Source organism: Elaeis guineensis, chromosome 9 (genome assembly GCF_000442705.2).
Source record: "Elaeis guineensis isolate ETL-2024a chromosome 9, EG11, whole genome shotgun sequence".
NCBI classification, from domain to species: domain Eukaryota; kingdom Viridiplantae; phylum Streptophyta; class Magnoliopsida; order Arecales; family Arecaceae; genus Elaeis; species Elaeis guineensis.
Window position 1 is genome coordinate 16,892,876 of NC_026001.2, and position 26,562 is coordinate 16,919,437.

General features: G+C 41.0%; 1 protein-coding gene across 2 annotated transcripts; it reads right to left on the bottom strand.

The window, feature by feature from the left end:
- Positions 1-6,731: 6,731 nt before the first annotated feature.
- Positions 6,732-12,308, bottom strand: LOC105051414 (AP2-like ethylene-responsive transcription factor BBM2). Of its 2 annotated transcripts, XM_073243888.1 has the most exons (10): positions 12,179-12,308; positions 10,785-11,278; positions 10,000-10,693; positions 9,158-9,240; positions 8,990-8,998; positions 8,742-8,830; positions 8,528-8,601; positions 8,396-8,446; positions 8,077-8,153; positions 6,732-7,927 (listed from the first exon to the last, which is right to left on the bottom strand). In XM_073243888.1, the coding sequence occupies exons 2-10, from the start codon at positions 11,011-11,013 to the stop codon at positions 7,068-7,070; spliced, it is 2,166 nt and encodes a 721-aa protein (XP_073099989.1). In that variant the 5' UTR covers positions 11,014-11,278; positions 12,179-12,308; the 3' UTR covers positions 6,732-7,067. The 2 variants fall into 2 exon arrangements, with proteins under 2 accessions (XP_073099989.1, XP_010930158.1); XM_010931856.3 differs by lacking the exon at positions 12,179-12,308 and having other exon boundaries at positions 10,785-11,481.
- Positions 12,309-26,562: the final 14,254 nt, after the last annotated feature.

Below are 26,562 nucleotides of genomic sequence, written 5' to 3' on the forward strand. Positions count from 1 at the left end.
TACCTCAACCATCGTCGGGTAGAACCGCGACAGCATCTCGGCCACCTGCCGAGACCGCAGCGACTCTACGTCGGCTGGGAGGAGGATCCCTTGGCACAACCTCCTCGCAAGGTTGTGGTCGGCCAACGCCGACGCACCCTCGGGGTAGTATGCGCTGGGAGGCATCGAGCGGCTCCCCGACCTATCCTCCTCCGCGGGCTCCCTCGAGGCTTTCCCCCGATCAGCCGCCCCGACCGACGGGACTGGCAGCGACGGGATGCTGGAGTTCGACCCGGCGCCCCCCGTTGCTCCAACGGACGCCGCCGGACGATGTTCGGTTTCCCGAACACCATCCGGCTCCACCCGCACCGGCGAAGCCGCCGATATTCCTTCGACCGCCTCCTCAGTCGACCTCTCCTCAGCTTGGACCGTCGGAGCCGCGAGGGCAATGACCGGCTCCGACTGGTCGGTTGCCGACGCCTCGACGGTCGGCGGGGCTGGGGCTGGTTTCTTTGCAGGGCGTGAAGGGCAGGCCCCCGACGCTGTCCTCTTCCTCGTGGCAAACCGCCGAATCTCGACGTCCATCGGCCTCATCCTCGGTGGTGTCCCTGCAATACCGACAAGAACGTTAAAGGCTGGACCAAAAGTCGACCAAAAGATGAACAAAAAGAAAGGTCAGGGGATCGGACGATACCTATTCGGGGGACCAGACTCAAGCCGGCGTCATAGAGAGCTTGTTCGGTAACAAGCTCCCTCTGCTTCGGTACCGACATATCCTTCAGTCGGTGGAAGTCCTCCCGGTCGTCCGCTTCCACCCGACTGTTGTCATTGGCCTCGGTTCGGGGTACACCCCAACGAGAAGGAAAGCCCCAAGGAGAAGAGGAGGAAACAAAGAAAAATTGGTTCTTCCACCCATGAATGGACGATGGAAGACCGGTGATGAAAGCAAGACCCTTCCGGGGGTTGAAGAGCCACCACCCTCGGGCTTTAGGGTGGGGTCGGAGCACAAAAAATGCCCGGAAGAGTGAGACACGGGGGTTGGTCGGCAAGAGCTGACACAACAGCGCGAAAGAAATGATTAAACGAACAGAGTTCGGCGCCAGTTGTGCCGGACAGAGTCCGTAGTAATCAAGTAGATTCCGGACGAACTCCGGAATCGGAAGTCGAAGACCCGCACGAAGGTCTTCAACGTACAGCGCCAGATCGCCAGGCGGAGGGTTGTTGACCCGACCGCTGGCCCCTGGAGCGGAGAGCCGAAACTGCTCCGGGATGCGATAGTGCTCCCGAAGCCGATCGACGTTCGGCCCCGAAAGCGAGGAGGCCTCATCTTTCGGAGCCGATCAGGAGTCGTCGGTCGGGTTCCCCGACCGAGCTCCCTGGGTCGGATTCCTGGTCATTATGCCGGAATCGAAAGAAAAGAAAGAAAAGAAAGAGAAGAAAGGGAAGAAGAAGGAGAAGAGGGGACCACGAACCAGATGGACCCTCCGCAAGCGAAGAAGAGCTCTGTCCGCGACGACTGAGAAATCGCCCGGACAGAGTTTCCCCAGCGAAATGTTGCAAGTGTGGGTCAGGGGTCCGGGAGGTCCTATATATATAGGGCCGACTGACGGCCGAGATGCTTCTGCGCCGACCGAAGACCAGCAGATGCGCGACGCGTGACGCCCGTCGGTTGGCAGACGAGTCGGCGTGCCCCGTCCCGGGACGGCCGCACCGCCTACATTAAATGCTGGAGGGGGCGCCGGCCAACCACCTTGACACACGGCACGCGGGGAGCGGCTCCGCATTCACGCGCCTGCGCCGATTCGCGTTCCCGATGGGACGCCCGACAGCGGCCCACTCTCCCGCGATCGGCGCCGAATATCCGGTCGTCTGACGCCGTATCGTCCGGCGCCCGATCTTCTGACACCGACGTAACGTCTGGCGACGACAAGACGTGGCGTCTGACACCTGATGCCGACGTGACTTCTGACACCGACTAGACGTCCGGATCGCTTGGCATTCATGAGGCGTCTGACACCGGATCATCCGGTGGTACGGTCGGATCTACACATGCGACAAATCCACTCCCAGTCGTCCGGGATTGCTGCCCGAATGAAAGCATCGGCCAGCTCACCACCCGACTTAGGAGCGGAGGGGGGCAACTGTTGGGGGATACCCACCGACCGACCGACTGGCCGACCGACCGACTGGCGGACCGACCGACCGACTGGCGGATCGACCGACTCCGACTGGGTGAGAACCCGACCAATCGTCGGTCGGGGCGACCAACTGACGGATGCCATCATCGGCCATTCAACAATCCATCGCCGACTGGGGATATGTCGGGCGTATCCATCCCGACCGACTGAACCCAGTGGACTGATGGCCGACTCACATGATGCTCGCCGACCAATGGAGGGGCCCGACACCACTCAGTTGGCTACCGACTTTGGGTCGGTCGGCTCCTCCAACCACCGTACAGCCGCCAGACGTTGTCAGCTCTGACACGGACATGCGGCACGGCTACCTAGGGGCATTGTCCCGCACAGGGCATAGTCAACCCTGGTGATTGGACAGCCACACGGCAACATGACGTTTTCACGGTGGCTCGACAGTCCACAGTGAGTTGACAGTTCCTCACTTGTCCGCACCATTAATGACGGCGCCATACTGTGCTCCACTATATATACCGAGGGAGGCAACAGTGCAAGGGATCGATCCGCCCGTCTCTCCCACATACGCAGGCTCGCTCCTCTTTCCCTCTCCCTCTCTCAGAGCTTTCTGTCTACATTTCACTGTTGCCCAGTCACCTCTCTGACTTGACCGTCGGAGGGTCCCCGCCGGAGCCGCCTCCGGTCAGTGCGGACTTCCTTTTGCAGGTGCACGCTTCCCGGCGATCGGACGACGAGGCGATTGGCCGCAACAAGATCCAAATTTTTATCTCTTAATTTGACTCAAATCATTTTTACCTTTTAGTTTGTTATGCTTATGTGCCAAGATAGTTTAGCTTTATCTCTTGTATAGTTGATCAGACGTTTAAGGTATCAACATAACTACATCAAATTACGTAAAGGCTATATATAGCCTTATTGGAATTGAATAAAGTAGTGTATTTTCCGATCATCCCTTCAAAAAAAAAATACCTCCTCATTTTCTTTGTTTTCAATTTTCTTTTGGCTGTTTCTCTCAATGCAGAGAATAGAACAGCTCCAGTTCACCTCCAACACTTTTTGGCTACAAAAATCCTATTGATGCTAACAGTACTGCTGGAGCTCAATGGTTCCATCCACAGGAGGTTCTCAAACATTTGACATTATACTTTCGAATGTTTGATATGTGTAACATGTCCTTTATATCTTTTTCTTCCAAAAGAAATATGTGAAATGACTTCATTGAGCTATTACAGTTGTTATTTCTGTTATAATGACTAATAACAATTGAAAAGGAGGTTCCTCCAAAAGGTCTTATTGTAGCCAGTTGGCAACCCTCTCATCTAGGGATCTCGAGTTTAATAGGATATTGGCACTCCTACAATATTTCTCAAAAATTTGAAAATATAAATATAAATAAAAAGAGGAAAGAAACGGAAAAATTTTAGTTCACCATGTAGAAACTCCCACGGGCTAGTTATTTGTGATCAGCCCACCTGTTTTTCTACTCATTTCCCAGCAGCTTCTTTCTATCCCGGTACTCTTTTCCACACCATTTTCTTTCACCATATATTCTCCTCTTTTTGCTAATTATTTACTTTTTCCTATACCATAGTACCTCATATTGGCAACCACAATCTCTATATTTGCCATGAGGCTCTGCAACACTGAATATCACTTCTCGAAACACATGATCTTGGGAACAACTTGAGCTACACCATACCAAACCACTTCCGGAAAAATCAAAAGCGTGACAAGGAAATGGAAAGTGTCCCATCAGCTAAATCAAATCAAATCAAATCAATCAACCATCTCAGATTCTCAATCCAATCAACCATGCACCATGTCACATACAAAAGAAAAACTACATACATGACACAAAAAGCAATCACAACTCGCTACCAACCTCTGGCTCCTACTGCCGCAGGGCCAGTGCTTCCAGCTAAAATCTAATGACTGCCATGCAGTTGCCTGCAGTCAGGCCTGGCCATTGGGAGCCCAAGCGGTGCATGGCTGTTCTCTTTCGGCACCAAAAAGCTGTAGAGAGAGAGAGAGAGAAGGTGGTGTGGTGGTGGGGTCCAGGGCTGTCTGTTTGGTGTCAGAGATGGGGCCGACACAGCTCTGCACGGCCGAGGAATTCTCGTCGTTTTCCCCGGTACGCACCGCGCCACCCTCGAGGTTAATTCATGTCTGGGATTCCCGAGGCGGGCGTGGCCGAGAATAGAATACACACAAGGTGACAGGGAGATGGCTGCACACAGGAATTCCGTATTACTTATATAATTATATCCTCTACCGCTACTCCTACTACCACTTTAATTAGTATTAGGATAGAGAGACGTCTATGTGCTCTGAAAACCCTAAAAAGCAAGCTAGTTTTAGAATATTTTAAGGTTTTATACATACATACATATATATATATATATATATATATATATATATATATATATAAAGTTTTGTTATTTGAGGTGGGTGCTGCTTCCACGGAATCAGCTTCGTTGGTCGCGCTCCAATTCTTCTCTTCACTCAGTACCCTCGTTTGTTGCAAGGGCTGAGGTGGCATGTCCAAAGAAACACAGTGAACTCATTGCTGGGCAGCAACAATTGGTATTCCCTAAAGATGATCGCGTTTACACACACACGCACACACACATGCACAACCGAGGCAGGGGCTCAAATCTCTTTATAGTTTAGTCTGAGAATAAGTGACATTAATTTCACACCAACAAAATTCTCGTTTTGTTTAAAACCATCTGGTTGTTTTGGATGATGCGCACCAAATTAAGACCTATCAGGCAAGCTCGGAAAAGCAGATTTTGTTATGCTCTTAATAGTTCTCAATCTTACAATCTTTCTGGATTACGAGGGTTTAGGGAAAAAAGATGGAAGTGTCCTTTAGTGAAAACCGCGACAAGTATAATTGCTTTTCTCTGAACAATTATGCCTCGTGTCTTCAGTTAAGGTTATGGATGTGGACTGGAAAACTCAAACTACACTAATAGGTGAACTACAAATAGAAGAACTACCAAATAATAACACCAAAACCAAGGTAGTAATAGTTCCCTGGCAGTTGGTTGTTTCTAAAGATTATCCTTATGGAAGCAAGTGACATATTGTGGATCGTCATATTATGTTATCATATTGTTATGGCGGGAGCTTCTTCCAGCCAAGGCCAACACATGACTTTTGCTAAGGGCTGGAACAGCTTACACTAGTCTTGACTGGTGAAAAAACTTGTGTAGTTTGGGCAACACAAAAAGATATGGACGTACATAAAGGCTTTTTGTTGAAGCAGATGATTTCTAGCTCATCTGTGATTATAGAAATTGAAATCATACTTCGAAATTATCTGCATGAGACGAGAATCGTATTGTACAACTTGGCACGAATAGAGAGTAAGACGAGGTATGCAAGGCACCGTAGAAGTTAAATATCTCGGGGATCCCTTTAGCTCAGGTGTTCTTTTGTGGCAGTTATAGTGATATGCAAACAAAAAATGAGTTGCACCCGTTTCAATGTAGGGGAACAGGTCACCTACATGAGGCCTTGAAAGCATCCTCTTCTAATACCATGCAAAAAGTAAGCTCATCTATTAGATCCGTTCTTCGTAACACATGTCAATCCCTCAACGATATAGAAAGAATCAACCTGCCACCCTCGTGTCCCAGTCTACGAATATGTTCATTATATTGTACTCTTCCTTAAGGAGTTAATTCTAAATATGTGTGGGGGACCTCAGTGGCTTCCTTCTTTATATTAGCATCTCTACTTCTAATACTGCCATCACAGTACTGACAGTCAAAAGTTTTCTGAATTGGATCATTAGCTGCTACATAAATTTGTAAAAAGGTCAGTATCGTTCTCAAGGAATAAGATCATAGATATATGTGTATATATATATATATATGGAAGCAATGAGAATGGGATGCAAGTTCGAAAGAAAAAACAGTGGATGATGGTGACTATCTTAATTAATTGTCTAACTCTGTAGTCATTGCATGAAAAATATGAAATGAGGGACATAGATTCAGTCCAAGTCCATGATCCAAGGTCTTTCTTATATATAATTGATACAGAACTCGTGCTTTAAACGGAAAGGTGGACTTGAATGACTGATCACATGGGAAGAGAAAATTAAAAATGGGACAGGGTGCATGTGAAGGCAATCTGTCTAAGCAACAATTAACGGCATGAACATGCAGGCTCTTGAGTTTTAACCTCTAGGCTACTTCAATCTCCTAAAAGTCTTCCAAAAATATTGCAAATATAAGAAACATAAAGAAATTTTTTATCAAATAAATGCCACTTGTCGTATTGATAAAGTTTCTTCATAAAATACCATCAAAGAGATTACTCGTGGCATGTAGTATGATTAAAATGAGTTCAATTTCAAGAGGTGTAATTCAGATCAGTCACTACATTGTAAAAGGTTTTGAGTATGCGATCCCTGACTCTTATTATTTAAAAACAATGGAAAATATATAACAAGAGACAAACTCCCATTGTCATACTGAATCTCAGAAATCAGCATCCACAAGCACATGAACAAAATAAATTTCTTCAAGATAAATAGTAAGCATGCACGAGATGTTTGCGAGCTCAAAGCTATCCCTTTAAATGTGAGAAGAGATAAATCATGTTTCATTTCATGCAGTCATAATATTATTTGAATTTACAAAGCTCCTTGGTAAGGATTCATCCACCTGAAGTTCCCCAAAATCAACAGCAAGTGAGAAGTGTTGATCACATCAACTCTCAAGAGCCATCACCAATACTTCAGCAGAATCCTTATGTTAGAAGAAGAGTTCATGAAGTTCCTAAAGGAAAAACCATACAAGGAAAAAAAAAAATCAAAATTAGGAGCTAAGTTGTGTGTTTCCTTTTTTTTTCTCTCTTTCTATGACCACCATCCCTACTGTTCATCCCTCCTACCATTCTGCACCCCTTCTTACCTATCATCTAAGCATCATTCCACACAGTGAAAAGAGGAGCTCCATGGCAAACACCCACATTGTTTGCCCTAGGTGCCATTGCCTGGACTGAAGGTTGCATCCAAGTGTTGCACCCACTACTCTGATCATACCCGTTCTCCTTCACAACCCCACCCGACGACTGCTGCGAGAGATAATAAACACTCCTACTACCATAAGGATCTGTGGAGCCCAGCATGTTCTCATAACCCATTGCCTTCCCCTCATTGTCTCCAAAACTACTGCTCCCTTGATTGTTCTGGCTTTGATCCACCACCATTGTGCTTAGAGGCATCACGTACCCGTCACTCCCCCCAACAACACCTTGATAGCCTCCGCTACTCCCACCCATGCTTCCATTGTAAATCACTGAGTTAGACCCCGTACTGTGTTCCATCGGGGAGGAATCCATGCTCATGAGGCTGTGGATCCCAGATGGCTGGAAGAAGTTGTGAGTGTTGCTCGCCAAGTGCATGGCAATAACGCTGTCTTGTTCTTGCTTGCACCATCCACGCTGCTGACCGTAAGGGTAGTGCATGGCAAGGGGCTGCGCCTGCTGGTAGGCCATGGGGGGCCAACCATGGTGGTGAACATGGGAGCCATAGCTGCTGATACCATCAGTGAGTTGGGAGGCGAGGTTGTCATCATCAGTCCTGCGCCCATCCACACTTGCTTCTGTGTGCTCGGAGACATCTTTGAGTCGCTTGGCAGCCCCGCCTATCGGGAGTGTGCTGCTCTCGAGGATGCTCTTAACATCATATCGGCTCATGTCGAAGTTAGTAACGGCGTTCAGGCCTCGGAATTTAATCGCAGCAATGTCATAGGCCTCTGCTGCTTCCTCTTGGGTACCTAAATAGGATGATAAAAGAGATGGTAAGATTCGTAGTTGCTGTCATTTGTTCTAATATTCTCATCAATGATACTGAGCAATTCAAATGATCTTAAAATTTGAAAACATCTTCGGAGCAGTTAGTTAAAATTAAGTCATAAAGACTTACTGAACGTGCCCAAGTAGAGATCCTTGTTTCCTGCTACCCTTCCTATCCTTGCTTGCCACCTTCCATGTTGATGATGCCTGCCGAGATTGTTAACCAAATGTATAAGCTTGTGGGGTTACAGTTGTTATTCTTCTCAAAATCTTTTAAAAAAAAAATCACTTTTCCTGCTAAAAAAAATAAGAATAGCTCATGTTAAATTTATACTTGAATATATCAAATCAACATGCAGTTTGTTACAATAGTTTGAATCTTGCAATATTCAGTAAAGATATTCTTTCAGTCTATTTATGTGGCAAAAATAGCATATATACTAACATACCTAGTCACTCCACGATACATAGAGGCACCACGAGAAAATCCGCTGCTCTTTCTGCATTGAAAGCTATATCTTAATTCAAAGGATAGTGGACGGTATAACATTAAAATATATAACATGGAGCTCAAAGATTACCTTCTTAATGATGCAACATACTCCTGCCTCGTCATGTGTTTCATCTCCTCCAACTCTTTTTCGTAGTTACTAATCTGATGAATGTGTGCATGCGCAGGCAAGAATATGCATTTGAGCATTAACGGTAAAAGTAAAATAAAGGAGAAATTGATGTGCATAATAGATTTTTAGCTGCAATGTCATCAAAATGAAATGATCGAGAAAATTAACTTACGGGAAAATTGGTTGTTGTAGTAGTACCCCAGTACTTGAGAGCAGCCAAATCATAAGCCCTAGCAGCCTTTTCTTCTTTGTCATATCCACCTGTTAGAAGTTACAAAAATGAAGAGAGAACAAGAGAACGAATTCATGATTCTCTGAGCCCATCACTTGAATAATTAATGGTGAAGGAAAGAAAAACCTGCTAATGATCACAAGATATATATACTGAAAAATAGTGAAAGGACAGCATCTTTTCCTTACCCAAATAAACTGTGCATGCAATTGAAAGAAGACCCATTTCCACAACACAACGATGCCCCAAAATAAAAGAGAGAAAAAAAAGAGAGTTAGAACAAATGCAAGATTTAGAAGTAGTAAATCTAGTCTCAGAAAGAATATGAAAAGTATAGATAATGCAACTCAATGTACCTTGTCTACCCTTACGAGTTTGACCTTCTCTTCTGCAACTGTTATCCCATAGATGTGCCTCATACCTTCCAGTCCATCTGTGTCTGTTCGAAAATAAAAAAACAGAAGAATTAGACCTTTAAAAAAAAAAAAAAAAGAACGGAGTTAAACAAAGAAGAGCAAAAAGAAATAAATTCTCCATTTGCATATGACAATTATATTTATAGGTCCGTGTTTTTATATGTGCATATATTCAAGATTGGTCATTCATATTCTGCTTTACCATAGTTTCCTCTCTGAAGATGACGAATGTAGTTAATCTTTTCAAAAAGTTAAAATGTAATTTCAAGAGATCTATCTGACAAACTAAGAAAAAATAATTTTAGCTATCAATAAGTATTTTTTAGATTTGTATTCCCAATCATCCCACAAATGATCATTTTGGTCGCTGCTTCGAAAAGGAAATTATAATTATTTAACAACATTTGCTTGACATGATAAAAGCGATCTTCACAGTTCCAATGTTAAAAGAACTAGAGAAGAAAGAAAAACAGGACATGCTCCCGCATTAACATTCCCTACAATAATTAATCATTATTAAATTCTATTTGCTTTGATAACTAGAATTGCATGTTATGGATATATAATCCCTGGGCCATTTAGGCTTTTCCAAGAAAGAATATCCACATAAATCAACAGAACCACTATAAGGACTCCAACATATCATCCTTCTCTCAAATGGTCCTTTAGGGTTTTGTTTTGCATACAGGTTGACGGAAAAAGTATCTTTGGATCATCGAAATGCGATGATATTAACAATAACACAGGAAGCAATAAAATATTCTATAGAGGAGACGTCGAACCTGGTCACACCCCGGTAAATGGAGGTCCTTTGTCCAAACGTGTCAATAGACTTCCTCGGCGTTGCTTCTATTGCACCACCCTGCCCATCAAGACCACTCCCAATACCCTTGTGCTTGTTCTCCGAAGACGAGCTCTCCCCTCCCCCACTCGCAGCTGCTGCCAAGAGTGGCAGCGCGGAGCTCGACTGTGAACCAGTGCTCATAGAGAGTGACAAGCTCTGCGAACTTGCCATCGGCCCCCCAACACTTCCCACCAATGCGCCACCACCGCAGTTACCAGTCCCAGCTGAGTCGTTGTTGTTGTTGTTGCTGCCTTCTGGCTGCTGTGGTGGGGCTGGCTGGTTGCGCAGCCAAGTCTTGATCATCGAGAGCCCAATGGTGTTACCGCTGCCGCCAGCACCGTTGTTGTTCACTAACCCACCATTATTCGCATCATTGGAAGCCATCGCTGCTGCTGCCGGGAGCTGGAGGGAGCAGTTGGAGAACATGTAGTCACCCGAATTGTCGTAAGGCCCGGGAATAGAGCTGCACCCCGGTGGAAGCTTCTGATCATGGTCAGCAAAGGAGTGGCCACCAAGGAAGTCTTCGAGCTTTGGTTCGTGATCATCCATGTTTTTCTGATTGCTGCTCGATCCCACCAGCATGGATAGCTCTGAGGAGCTTCCTTTGAAGTCCAAACTCTTCATGCTCCAATCTATAGATAGAAGAAAAAGGAGAGAAATATAAGAAATATAAAGAGAATAAGATTATCAAAGTCAAAATGCGTGAATAAAAAGCAACCTGACCTTGGGGCTGAGAGTTAGGTCGGTGGAGGGCTTCCAGGATGCCAAAAGGGCCATCAGGCCTTAGGGTTGGGATGCCAAGGGGAGGTGCTGATGTGGTGTCGGTGGAGAGACCATAGCAATCAGCGGAGACCTCGTCGCCGGAGATAAGGGTGGGGGACTGGTGAGGCTGTGAATGTGGAAGCTCTTGGGGTGAGAGAGAGAAGCCTAACCAGTTGTTCATAGAGGCCATTAAAAGGGTGGAATGGCGTGACACACTGGCTATTATAGATTGGAGAGAGGAAGAGCGGGGAGGTGGGGATTGTCGTTTTATGGAGTCTTTTGTCTATGTGTTAAAGGGAAGGAGGGGGGAAAAGGGAGGTGGGGTGAGGGGTCAGAGGCTCGGGAGGGTGAAAGAAGAGAGAGGCGCCATCTGTGAGAAGAGAGGGAAAGGGAGGAGAAGAAGAGAAGAGGCAGTGCTTTGGGGTTCGGAAGAGAAGAGGAAAGGTCAGAATAACCTGAAAGAAAGTAACATTTCAAACATAAGCAAACAGAGTGGCATGGCTTTATATATCTCTGCAAACAAACGATGCCAGATTGTTGGTGGTAGCCTGGTAGATGGCAGGCTCGCGAAATAGCTAGGTAAAAAGGATTACAATATCTATGTAAAATGTAATGATGATAGCTTATTATCTGTCAGTTCTCTAAGCATTGGGGATATGGTTACACTGCATCTGCGCCAAGAATATTAGCATATATGCATAAGGCTGCTAGCTATTTTGGTTGGCTTTTGCTAACTTTTTTGACCGGTGGCTTGAACCTATGTGAACAGGAGAAGAAGGTCGTTTAACTCATTATGGAGTCCATAGAAAAAAGATATTTGTGGCAGTACATTCCTTTTAATTCAAAGCTAAAATTTATTATATTACCCAAAAAAAAAAGTAAAATTTATTAAACAACTCCGGCGTCCTGGCCTTCAGAGTTAATTTTCTTTCTATTCACACCTACAGAAGTTGATATCTGACAAAGTGTAACAATAAAAAAAAAAAAAAAAAGGGATAAACGGGCTCCCGGCATCCCCTCATCCACACTCATTTATTCAAGTCCAGTTGGCCATGAGTCGTAGCGTGTCAGCCTCTCTCTCTCTCTCTCTCTCTCTCTGAAATGCCGTCAAAGCCCATCACTTCATTTCTATCCTTTCATCCAAACTATTTTTTATTCCTAATCATCTGACTCTCTCTCTCCCCCCGCACTATTCGGGCTCTCCCACTCTACCACCTTCACTCAATAATAACATAAATTGATTTTCCACTAAGGAGAGAAACCATCTTCTATTTAAAATAAGAAAGTTGAACAATAGAAAACAAATAAGAATGGAGAGTGAGGGGAGAGGTAAAAGAGATGGGTTAGACCTGTACCCCATATGAGGACACGAACCCTTGTCTTCCGGGCCTTGATCTTATTTCATTCTCAAAACCTTTCAAAACAAACTTGAAGCTTAGACCATTACCCCGATGTCACCACAGGAATTTCACTTGCTCAAAACCCTATTCCACCTCTCTCTCTCTCTCTCTCTCTCGCCCACCCGCTTCCTTCTTTATTACAGTACGGCCAAGACTAAACTTTGTTTTCTCTGCACTGGGAAACAGAAGAGAGAGAAAAGGAGGGGGAGGGGGCTAAGATAAGAGTAGTTTTTATCTCGGTGGATGCACAGCTTGTTGAAAGTTTGACCGTCAAGAAAGGAATCATAGGGTAAAACACATGGCCTCACATACAATCTCTCTCCCCTATATTATTATACAAAGCCTGCTCTACTGTAAAAATAAATGACTCTCGGTAATCTAATCATAATCATACCCCAACCAAGAGAGAGAGAGAAAGAAAGAGAGAAGAGTAATTACAAAGAAGGCTCCAAAAAGCCAAAACCAAACGACGGAGGCCGCTCTGATCTCTGCGCTTCCTCCATAGACTTTTGTACGGGACGCGGCACACGCGCACACTGTTCCCACGTGGGCACATGCCATGGTACTTGTCTCGTGTCTGTGTGCCTACGCGTGTACCAACACCCCCCAACCCAACCCCCCCACCCCCACACCCCTTCCAGTACCATCTACAGAAGCACGCTCCAGGGTAGTGCACTCACAAAAAGCATGCGTACCTATATCCGTTCCCCACCCCATTTTCGTCGTCATCGCACGTGTATTGTCCATCACCAGTCATGGGAAAGGTGTGCATGTGCGACTCACACGTGCATCGATTTTCACGTAGGTGCATGCACCCGCCATGCATCATGCATGATGCATGGTCGCTGATCCACGTTACGAAACGTGCTTCCTCGTGGATAGCTTATCTAGGTATTCATATACATCATGAACAAAGGGTACTTAACAGGACGCTGACCTCCATGTTAGTAGAGCACCATCATCCTTCTCCCTGCCGTTTGATGTAGTGGGATCCATGATTCTTTGGCTAGATATTATGGTATTGTTGTATTGGAGATTATATTATGCTAGAGAGAGAGAGAGAGAGGGCGCGTGGTGTCATGGAGGGGACGCATCCATTGGTGGCCGAGGGAGGTTGAGGCGGGAAAGCACAGACACGTGTCGGCTGGTGGGGCCCACCCAAACCGGTATCTCGAGAGGGAGTGGTCATTGGAAAAAAAGGCCTCAACAGAGTGGCCAACCGGTGGCGCCTGGGAGGTAACAGCGTCCCTCCCAGGGGAGTAAAACGCAAGCCAATATATATATATATATATATAATATATATATATATATATATATATATATATATATAAGAAGAAAACACTAATCTAAACTAATTGAACTTTAGGTTCGATACGAACAAAAAGGAAAAATATTTAATTAGATAGACCAACACAACTAAGATATCCAATAATCCTTCCTCAAGTCTTAAGAAATATCAGACCATAATATTTTTTGTTATTTTTTCAAAGCTTTGTACGTCGATCAACGAGTTACTAAGTACGTAGCCTACGAGAGGGGTTAATTGGTAAACTGTGATAATATAATAGAGGACGGTAAGTGAGGTGATGGGGGCACGGGTCCCGAGAAGGGGTGGTGGTGGGGGACTATTCAAAACCCCTAGGAACTGGCTCGGCCTTGGAGAAATCGGCGGAGGGCCCGTGCCTCCTCGGAATGAATACGTGAATATAGCCATGCACAAAGGCCAAGAACATAGAGGGAGAGATGGAGACCCGAAGAGAGAGAGAGAAGAAGAAGCTTAAAGACTCGAATGAAGAAAAGGAGTTGTTGTTGTACTGGAGGGAAGAGGCAAAAGGATCGTAAACCATGCAGCAACCATCGCCTTCCTTAGCCCGGGTTTTAGGAACTAGCCAGCTTAGTTAAATAGGATGCCACTCATCTTAGGTTGCACCTTTTGTTATGGGCTCAATCCCGGTTTTCTTAAAGTTCCAAAGGAGAAAAGGAGTTTGTTTTAGAGTGCAGGGAAGATGCAAAAAGATCACAAACTCATCCAACATCCGTCCCTTTCTTTCGGGGTTGTATGAACTAGCTAGGCTAGGCTTAGCCATGCAACTAGGGTGCAATGACCTCATTTTAGGTTAAAGCCGTTGTTGGTCTGTCGAACCTGGTTTTCATTAACTAAGCCTCAGGATCCATTCTTATTCTTCTGCTGGCTTTAGTTCGCCGGAGGGGAGAGAGAAACATGGAGACAGAGATAGATAGATAGATAGAGAGAAAGCGAGAGAGAGAGGGATTAGGGGTGGGGGGAGATTAGTTTAATACATGCCTGTCTGGGTTTGTCTCACATACACCCGTCCCATTTTCCAAATCGAATCCTGCTAAACCCTAGGAATCCTTATCTCAATTAATTTATTCAGTTACTTCCAAAAGGTTTAGTAGACAATTATAACAAAACAATACGTGCCAAGAGAGGGATTGGGATGCAGACCTTTTGACCTAGAAGACTTCCCATGTTAAGAAGGGGAAGTATGGGGGGTGGAGAAAGAAATAATGGTGAGAGGGGCATGAACCCTAATCGTAGAGATCCCCAAGTCATAATGGGTGTGCATTCCTCGAACCCACGGGCCTATGTTGATCCGCCTGCATACCGGCATGTGGGCTTGTGAGTGGATATGAAGGCAAGCACACGTGTGCATGGAAGCACATCATTCCTGTTGCAGTCCTCTTGGGTGTATTTTTTTAATTTCGGAAGGGTTGAATCAATCCAAAACACATGCTTCTTTTGCTCCCATTCTTTCTTGCAATTATAATCTCCCACATGCTCTTACAGCCTTTTCTTAGGCAGGGAGAATGCTGGATATTAAGCAATGATAATTAAACATTTATCTCCACTTTGGTTGTCAGTAGCGCCAAGGAAGCTAAACCAAATGCGATTACTAATCTACTGTGGAGGATCACAAGATCTACTTTGGACCTGCTAGGCCACTTCAAAGAGGTTTAGACAAGGTTTATACAACAAAGCTTTTAGAGGCCATTATTATTATATAGGGTGCTCATTCTCAGTATTTTTTTGGACAGTACTTTTCGAAATTTACGAAATGGAGACCTATTCTAATGTGCTCATCCAGGAAAAATGATCCTAATCTAAAACTATTTGGTGCTCCAAAATACCTAGTCAAACAGGACTTATTATTTGTAGTAAAGTTGACTAGAGCATAACTCATAATAAGTGAAAAATTGATGATATCGCAGAAGACAAACTTGATATAGAAATCTAGGTCCAACCTCCAGACAATTTTAGTGATTATGTGTATTTTTTATTTTTGAAAAAAATTCAACCTCCTGGAGAAAGTAAATAGAGTAAAACCTATGTTCCACCTTACTAAGAAAAAAAACTCATGTTGGTACATCGTTTCTTTTATTTTGAAAGCGATTCAAGGGTATTGAAAGAAGAAATTCCTTCTCAATTTGGTTCAATTGAAAGTTGAGACTTAGCATGGGTAGAATATTTAACAAAGAAATGGAATAAAAAATAGACTCACTGAGTGGAGCCCAAACTCAAGAGTAGAGACGCACCTTCGAGTTTGCATTATAAAAACTACCATGTGCAAATGCGCTGTATATAACTGTGCGGATAAAAGATGTGGGAGAGGAATGGTTGGCTATTGATGGTCTTGATGATTTTTTAGCAAGAATTGAGAAAAAAAGAAAAACATGGAGCAAAAGTCAAGTGAAAGGGCATGTGGAAATTTTAGGACCTCCAGGTCTTTACTTTGATATTCGAAGAATAGAAAAATTGTAGTAGCTAGAGCGAACTTTGTGGAGTGGTTGAACCCCAAAATTTGTATTATAATAGTAGAGATAAAGATATGCACTCCTCTATTGTGTATAGGCAATAAGATAGCCAAATATACCAGTACTCATGTTGGGCTTAAGCTTGAATATCAATATATCTCATTTTATCTGTAGAAATGTCTTGTATTTAAATTAGAACTAGCCATAAAGATAATATGAGTCTTTCCGGCTTGTTGGGCAGAGACATGTTGTCTTTGAGGCATCAGTGCTTTTCTAAGATTTTTTTTTGCCTTGTACTTTATAATCTCTATGATTGAAGATAGTGAAAATATCCATCCTTCTCCATCCGTAGTTTTTTCCTTTGATTTAAAGGGTTTTTTCAAAAAATCCTATGTTTGCATTGATCTTTATCTCTTCGATTTCTCTTTTATTGATATCTTGCTACAAGAAATTGGTATCAGAGTCTCATTGTAAATCATTGATCGAAGATGTCTATGGCAAGTTTGAAGTAGAAAAGTTTGATGGGACAGACGACTTTGGATTGTGGCGGATTAAGATGCACGCACCGGTTGTGCAGCATGATCGGAAAGGAGTGCTGGAGGGAGAGGACAATCTACCTGTGACCTTGATAGCGATAGAAAAGAAAGAGATTATGGCAAGGGCTCGTAGTGCGATCCAGTTGAGTCTATTCAATAAGGTGCTGCGTGAGGTATGCGATCAGACTACTGCTCCTGGGATTTGGAAGAAACTGGAGGCACTGTACATAAAGAAATTCCTAACGAATTGTCTGTATGTAATGTCTGCATCAATTGAAGATAATTAAGATCAAGTACTCTTGTGAGCGATCATATAGATCTATTTAATTAGATTATTATGGATCTTCATAATATTGATGTAAAAGATGAAGTCCAGGCCCTTTTACTGCTATATTCTTTGCCTGAGTCATATGAAAACTTTATCGATACTATGTTGTATGGTAGAACAAGTATCACCTTGGAAGATGTTAAATCATCCTTGAACTTAAGGGAGTTGAATAAAAAGGTGATCGACAATCAGATCAATGATGGAGATGGCTTGATGGTTAAAGGTAGAAACAAGGATAAGAGGTCACACAATAGAAGAAAGTCCTAGAGTAAATCTAAGAGAGAGAGTAGTAAGTTACTGGTATTATAAGGAGAGAATGGCCATATCAGGAGAAACTGTCCAAAGTACAAAGAAAAAAAAAACTAAATCTTCAAGTAATATTGCTGAGGAGAGTTCTGATCAGTCTGTTGGTGGCGATGTTCTTACAGTAGTGGCTGAGAAGAATTCTGATGGGTATGTAAGCACTCATGTTCTTACAATAGATGCTATATATTCAAGTTCTAAGTCGATTTTTGATTGAGGTTGTTCTTATCATATGTGTCCAGATAAAAAATCTTTTATTACCTACCAGTTAGTAGATGGTGGCAAAATTCTGATGGAAAATAATAAAGCTTGTAAGGTTGTTGGAATAGGAACAGTTCAAATCAAGATGTTGGATGGTATTGTGAAGACATTGATGGATGTTAGACATATATCAGAATTGAAAAAAAATATGATCTCCTTAGGTATGCTGATTCTATTGACTATGAGTTTAGAGATCGAGGTGGAGTCATCAAGGCCTCTAAAGGTGTTCATATTGTGATGAAAGGAATTAAGCGAAATAGATTGTATGCTCTCCAAGGCAATACTGTGACAGGATCTACTGTAATTAGATCTATAGAGCAGGAATCTCTCACTCCTATATTATGGCATATGAATTTGGGACATATAAGTGAGAGAGGATTGGCATAGTTGAGCAAACAAAGAATGTTATGTGGTCAGAAAATGAAGAAGCTGGACTTTTATGAGTATTGTGTGTTTGAAAAATAGTACAGGATAAAGTTTAATACAGATGTTCATAGAACCAAAGGAATAGTTGACTATATATATTCATTTAGATCTGTGAGGTCCTTCTCAGGTGCCATCTAAAAGTGGTTTCACATATATGCTAATCTTTGTTGATGATTATTCAAGAAAGATTTGGGCATATTTTTTGAAATAGAAAAGTGATGTATTCAAAAAATTTAAGCACAAAAAAAAAAATAATTGAAAAGTAGATAGGAAAGTCTATTAAGCAGTTAAGAACAGATATAATGGGCTAAAATTCTGTAGTGATGAATTCAATTAGTTCTGCAATGAGCATGAAATTGTCAGACACCGCACTGTTGCGAGAATACTACAGCAGAATGGTGTAGCAAAGCGAATGAACAGAATGCTTTTGAAAAAAGCTCGATGTTTGCTATCTAATACAGGTCTAAGATAGGAATTTTGGGCTGAAGCTTGTAATACTGCAGCATATCTGATAAATAAGTCTCCATTAACATCAATTGAGTGCATGACTCTTAAAGAAAAGTGGTAATTATGTTCTTTTGCAAACTATGCTGATTTGAAAGTCTGTGGGTGTCCAACAAATGCTTATATGAGGTAGAGCAAACTTGAGCCAAGGGCAAGAAAGTGTATATTTCTTCACTATATAGATGGAGTGAAAAAATACAAACTATGGTGTCTTGATGGTAAATCCTCAAAACTTCTTATCAGTAAAGATGTTATTTTTTATGAATCTGATATGTTTAAAAAGTAGAAGGAGTGCACTGATGGAGATTTAGATCGTAGCATTAGAGAGCAGATGGAGCATGAAATTCAAACTTTTGAGATTTAGTCTAGAGCACGGGATATTCAGATTGGAGCTTCAGATAAATAGCAACTACAGAGTTTGAGGGACTACAGTCTTACTAGAGATAAGCAAAGGAAGAGGTAAAAGCACCATAAAGATTTGGATATGCTGATTTGGTTGTATATGCTTTGAATATGGCAGAGGACGTTGATGGATAGAAGCCAAGCATCTATCATGAGGCCATTGTTTGTGATGAATCTGCACAATAGGGTGTTGCCATATCAGAAGAAATGAAGTCTCTTCAGAAAAATAAAATATGGGTGTTGGTGAAACCTCCTAGTGGTGAGAAAATTGTTGGGTGTAAATGAGTTTTCAAAAAAAAGAAAGGAATCCTTAGGGTTGAGAGTGCAAGGTTTAAAGTATGTTTGGTGGTAAAAGGCTTTACTCAAAGAGAAGGTGTGGATTTCAATGATGTTTTTTCATCAGTTATGAAGCATAATTCAATTAAAGTCTTACTTGCCATAGTTACTTTATTTCACTTAGAGCTTGAATAGCTAGATGTTAAAATAGTATTTCTACATGAAGAGCTTGATGAGTAGATTCATATACAGCAGCCAAAGGGATTTATTATTTTTGAAAAGGAAGATCATGTGTGCTTGTTGAAAAGGTCTTTATATGGCTTTAAACAATCACTCAGACAACGGTATAAGAGGTTTGACACTTTCATGATCAGTAATGATTTTACTAGAAGCAATTTTGATTGTTGTGTTTATTATAAGAAACTTCGAGATGATAGTTTTATTTATCACTTATTATATATTGATGATATGTTGATTACTGTTCGTGATATGAAGGATATTAATATTTTGAAATTTCAACTTAATGGTGAATTCGAGATGAATGATCTGGTGTGGTGAAGAAAATTTTGGATATGGAGATAAGCAGAGATAAAGCTGTAGGCAAATTGTATTTATCACAAAAGAAATACATTAGGAAAGGTACTGTATTGTTTTAATCTATTTGATTCAAAGCCAGTTTATACTCCACTTGCCTCACATTTTAATCTTTTTGCTTCTATGCCACCTGTTGATAAGGATAAGATTGAGTATATGGCTAGAGTCCCTTATGGTAGTACTGTTGGTAGTATAATGTATGTTATGATTTACACTAAGTCAGATATTGCACATGCTGCTAGTATTGTTAATAAGTTTATGGCAAATCCTGAAAAGGGATGTTGACAAGCTGTGAATTAGATTTTTCATTATCTTAAAGGTACTATAAATGTTGAGTTGGTTTACTATAGGAATATTGATATATTTGATAGTGTCATTGGTTTCGTAGATTCTGACTATGCAGCTGATAAAGATTGTAGGAAGTCTATGATAGGTTATATCTTCACACTCTCTAGTTGTACAGTTAGTTAGAAAGCAGTTTTGTAATCCACTATTGCCTTATCTACAACAAAGGTTGACCACATGGCATTGGCAAACAGGCTTTGCAATGGGTCAGCTCGGATCGGGTGTGGATTTGGATCGATCCAAATCCGATCTGATATCCCAGCATTTTAACCTGAACTCGATCTATGACTCGATGGATCAATACTTTCTTTACCCATACCCTATAAGATTGGGTATCGAGTTATCCGATCGGATACTGCCCCATCTAAATAAGTTTTTCTAGATGAAAATAGAAGTATTGAACAATAGCCCACTACCGCTCTTCAGCCCTTGAGGTCTTAACCAAGCCTAAAAGCCATATAAGGCCCACATTTCATACAACCAGCTTACATTTGAACATTATATATATATAAGATCAGATCGGGTTCGGATTGAATAATGGGTTGGGAAGGCCACTACCTGAATCTGACCCAACCTAAGATATGAATTTATTGGATTTGGATCAGATCAGATCAAAATCCGATCAACATGTTGACCAATTTGACCCATTAGGGCAGGGTCGGATCAGGACCCGTTTGGGTCAAGTGTAATTGTCAAATTTAATGGCAGAGGCTGTGAAGGAGAAAATATGGTTGAAAGGTCTTATTGGTGATCTAGATATTCAACTTGAGCAGTCTATCGTGTATTCTAACAGTCAGAGTGCTATATACTTGACCAAGAATCAGATGTACCATGAGAGGATTAAACATATTGATGTTAGATTTTATTTCATTCAAGAAATTATAAGTCAAAAAATAGTTTTGATAAAGAAAGTAAACATAGATAACAATTCTACAGATATGTTGACAAAGCTCATAACTACAAACAAGTTCAGGCATTGCTTCGATTTGGTTAGAGTTCGTAGCTGCTGAGATAGAGCCCTTGGGGGCTAAGGTGGAGTTGGTGAGAAGTTTGACATTTTATGTAACTTGACTAAATACAAGTTAAGATGGAGATTTGTAGAGATGTCTTGTATTTAGATTAGCACTGGTCATAGAAATAATAGGGGTCTTTCCAGCTTGTTGGGCGGAGACATATTGTCTTTGAGGCATGAGTATTTTTCTAGAATTTTCTTTTATCTTGTACTCTGTAATCTCCAAAAATCTCTGTCCTCCATCCATAATTTTTTCTTTTGATTTAAAGGATTTTTCATGTAAATCCTATATTTGCATTGATCTTTGTCTCTTCAATTTTTTCTTTATTAATGTCTTGCTACAACATCATCTAATATTCTCCCATAGCTAACGGTTAACTGTCTATAGCAATGCCTATAGTTAAATATTGAGAATATCAAAAGATCAGACCTATGGTTTGTCTATCCATCTGCTGGTTGATTTTAAATCTTATATATATATATATATATATATATATATATATATATATATATATATATATATATATATATATATCATATTCTATTTCATTGGGCTAGAAAGCAGGACTTCTTATGTGTCATTCATTGTTGGTGAAATTAGAAGGCTAGGGTTCATCACCAACCCAGAGATCTACAAAACCAAATCCTAACCTTATACAAGACCTCAACAATTTTAAGCACCCATTTTCAAAGAGGGGAATCTAAAACTAGATCAAATAGCATCCAGAGAATTAAGTTGTAAGTTTTATCTCTATAAGTAAAACTCAGCTCAACTCAACTCAACTCAACCAAGCCTTAATTCCAAACTAGTTGGGGTCACCTATATGAATCCTTTTACTCCGTCTATACAACTTAAAGCCATATGTTCTGAAAAATATTAAGATATCAAATACTCCTTCCTTACTACTTCATTCCATATGATTTTGGGCTTACTTCTACCTCTTTTCGTTCCTTCTATATATATCAAATTACTTCTTCACACTAATGCATCCCTCTGTCTACTTTGTATATGTACAAACAATTTAAGTCATCTTTCTCTCAATTTATCCTTTATTGGTACGTGCTACATCCATACTTTTAAGAATGACTTCATTTTTCTTTTCTATCTTTTTTAGTATTACCAAATATTTATCTTAATATTTTCATCTTGGCTATGCTTATCCTGTGCACATACTATTTCTAACCTCCCAACATTCCATACAATAAAGCATAGTTGATCGTATGGTTATCCTTATTTTTTTCTTCAAATTAGCATGTATCACATGATATAGCATAGTATCTTCCATTTTATCCAACTTTCTTTAATCCAATGGAAATTATTCTCTTCAATCTCCCATTTCTTATGAATATCGATCCTAAATAATGAAAATAATCACTCTTAAAAATTTCATAATCCTCAATTTTTATCCTACCTTTATCTATTTCTAGTTTTATTAAAATTGTGTTACATGTCTTCTATCTTGGTCCTACTTTAGAACTCTTATATTCCGCTGCTTCTTCATAATTTGAACCTACTATTACCCTCAATCTTACTTTCATCCACTAAGGCTTTATTATGCATAAATAGTATGCACCAAGAAATACCATTTTGTATATGGCTAATGAGCTTGTATATAACTAGTGCAAACATGCAAGAACCTAAAAAAAAAAAAATTGAAATCCATTCCTTCAATCACTCAAGCAAACCATCAATTTAACTACATAAGTAGCCATATAAAATTCCTAGAACTTAAGTATGTTGTAGGTATTCACTTAGTTTACAACTATAGTAACATGCTTTGGGAAATTTGTACATCTCACTTTATTTAAGATACCCGCGACCGGTGCCTATTTGATTAAGGGTACGATCAACTTACCAACCTAAACTTTTGAAAAATTTATAGCAAATATTAGCTTAATATTAAAGTTTCCATTTCCAAAATTCTTTGACTACTCCACAGCCAACATCAAGATCATGTTTGGATTACTTTATCATTCTTACCAAGTTGGGAGATTATTATGGTGTTTATTCACTTAGTCTTCGCGGGTTTGTCGGCCATGGCAGGTTGATCTCCTACTTGACATTTTATCTTTTGGTGTTGATAGCAAGCGTGCATGTGGTAGTCATGATGTTACCTAAACATGCAACAAAGAATTTTTGATGAAGATTGGTCCGGTTTCAAACTGAAAGATTTCTCTCTTTTAAGATACCACACTCACGCTCTCGCTTGCTTCTTCCTTTTTTTTTTTTTTTTTTTTGAAGGAACTACTTCTACTTTGACCGCTCCTAAGTTTGACCGGGGTATGGCGTGAAAAGCGAGGGGTCACGTGACATTGTGGTTTCTTTAGCTTTCCAATTGGAGAAAAGGACAAAAGTATGGCTCGTCAAATGTAGAGAATAAAGCTGGGATTCCAAGTTGGGGCTTACATGCAAGATTGGTTATAAGAAAAACTCCTTTCTGCCTTGTCTCATATGGAATCCATTCTTAAATTCTATATAAACGTACATGAACCTTACTAAAGTATTATCCCAAGAAAGGGTCTTTAGTAACCTATTAAATCCAATTAAAATGAACATGTTGCCAAGGTCTACCTGTGGCTTCAATGTAACTATTTAACACCTTTTTTATTGAGTGCATGCGGGAGAAATGAAAGGAAATTGCATTGATGTAACCATTTAACACCTTTTTTATTGAGTAATTTCTCTTGTTGGGCTAGTAGAGGACAACCTAAACTGAGACTGTCTCAACTCTGGCAATATTGGAATGCATCACCTCCTAAAGGGCCCAAATGACTGGGAGACTTCCCGTGCACCATAAATGACATCCATCACATCAACCATATGAGACAGGTGAACTACCATTTCATGTGGCATGGGTCAACCCAACTCCCTTAATGTAAGCTGTAGGCCAAAATGCCTATTGTTATGACACCATATAACTTCCTAGCTTGGAAGGCATTATTTATAGAGAAATTTTTTGTGCACCACCGATGGTGCAGTACCCGCATGCATCATCCATGGTTGATTCAGGTGTGAAACCAAAATACGACATGTGAAAAAAAAAAAATTTTCATTATTTTTATACGAAAACCAATCATCACGGACAATACACATGATTCTGTGCCACCTGCGATACACAAAAAATTTCTCTTACTAATATTTTCGCTCCCACCTATAGACCCATGTTTTTGATAGATACACCCCCATCTTTAGATTTTGCCCTCTCATGTATTAAAAGAAATGTGCCAACCAAAGGCGAAAGCATACTTACCGAATTATTTCATTAGAATGTTTTGACAAACAAATTATATCTAGACAAGCATTAAGCTGAACTTATGCATGTTTAAGAATATGGAGACAAGAAAACATCCAGTGCAAGCAGCATCTTTTTTTTCTTTTTTTCTTTTTTTTTTTTCCTTTTGCAGCTTTTCTTTAAAAAAGTAATGCCAAACCTCAAATATCCACCCATTTTGATGATCCAGCTCCTTCTGCATGACCAACTAAAGCCATAATAACCACCACTATCAAGAAAAAAAAATAAAGAATCAGATGGATGCTATTTTACTCCTGCATACAAAGAGGCTATTTTCGTGAATTGAACCCCTGAGAGGTCTCCGGTCCTCAGATCAATTTTACTTACTGTTAACTTCCATTTAGTACCTTGGTTGTTGATATCACTTGAATATTCAGCACCAAATTCAGATACTCATTTTAACTGGTACCTCTAACATCCAAGCTGCCAAAACCTCTCACGTCAAACGTAGCACCGACCTCTAGGGCTGATCCATGAAGTATTGACAGCATTAGGAAACGACCACAACCAGAGGTGGCGACTTGTCGAGCAGTACCGTCAAAAAGGATAACCAAAAAATGGGAGTTTTTAGAAGCACTGAACTTAGTTGGATAGTTCTGTCTGAGGAATGTTTCACTATGTCAAGCCTTATTGTACGTCTGAGTAGGAGATCTGAAGCCTAGATCAGAGCTTTTAACTTTTTAGGCCTATTAGATATTAGTGTTGTTCTTGTGTTTTTGTTTCCCTTCCAATTATTGAAATACCACAGGTGATTAATGTAATAACCCAGATTAAAAAAAAATAATAATAATAAAAAAAAAAGAAGAGAACGGAAGAGGACTCCTGATAGAGTCCGTCTTCCCTCTTTGAATCAAAATGGGATTGGGACTCTAGGAGCCCTAGATCCCATCTATAAATCCCCTTCTCCCCTCCCTCCAAAGGACCCCAGAGCCCGGCCACTTCTCTTCTTCCTCCCTCTTTCTTTCTCGTTTTACCGATTTTCTTAAAACCGTGCTCACCGAAAATTGGAAACGGAGACACTGTCGGAGCTCGAGGTAAGCCCCTCCCCTTCTTCCTCTCCCTCTTCTCTTTCTCCCCTGGCCCAAGGCCTCACCCCCGGCCACCGACTTTGCCGAAAATCAGTCGCAAAAGAAATCCTCTATTTTTCTGAATTTTTCCTTGATTTTGCCGCCGTTCTCCTCTTCGCTGCCGGCCGTCTGCTGCTGGCCACCGCCGGCCGAACCCCATCGCCGGTCGCTGTCGGATCTTCGGCCAAGCCGTCAGAGCCCGAGCCACCGAGGGGGGGACCTCACGGTTTTCCCCTGTTTCAGCCAAGGGAGGCCGCGGGAAGAAAAGAAAAGAAGGAAGAAGAAGAAGAAAAGAAAAGAAAAAGGAAAAAGAAAAGAAAAGAAAAAGAAAAAAGAAAAAAAAAAAGAGAAAGAGAAAAATAAAAATAAAATAAAATAAAAAGAAGAAGAGAGAAAAAATTTTCTCTCTTTCCTCTCTCTACCTTCTCTCTCTATTTTCTCTCTCTATATTCTCTCTCTATTTTCTCTCTCTAGATTTTTCTCTCTTTTTGTGGATTTTATCTCTCTAGAATCTTTTTCTACTCTCTCTCTGATTACATCACAGACCCTAGAATAAATTTGAAATAAAAATATGATGATTTGAGATTGCTCCGAAATTCGTACAGTAGATCTGATCCCAGTCCGATCCTATTCGAAATTTGTAACATTTGATTCATATTGAGTCACTCTGATAGGACCTCTGATGATCTCGACCATGATTACCTCATCTGAAGGATACAAAGATTTCTCTCTCCACTTTCTCTCTCTACTTTCTCTTTTTAGAATTTTCTCTCTCTTCATGAATTTTCTCTCTAGAAGTCTTATGGATCAGTGGAGGATCCTGATACTTAGATAAGTCCTAATATTGATTAATCCTAAGAGAGGTCCTTGATTTGTGTTATTAGGATCGATTATCGGTAATTTCTCTATATGTGATTTTTATATTGATCAGGGTTATGAAGAAATGATTGTCTGCATATGATATCAAATGGAATATTTTGTTAGAAAAATTCATAAATCAAAGAAGAACATTGATTTCTGTGCTTGGATCAGTCACCGAAAAAGGTAAAAATCCCTGTACATGATCACTATTATATATATGCTATTTTACTGTTGGTCTTGCATTATTGGTTTTGCATTGTCAGATTTGAGATCGATGATTTATTATATCTGAGATACTGTTATTTAATTTTGAGCATGAGTATGTTATGTCAATATATATATATCAGAAATTGATGG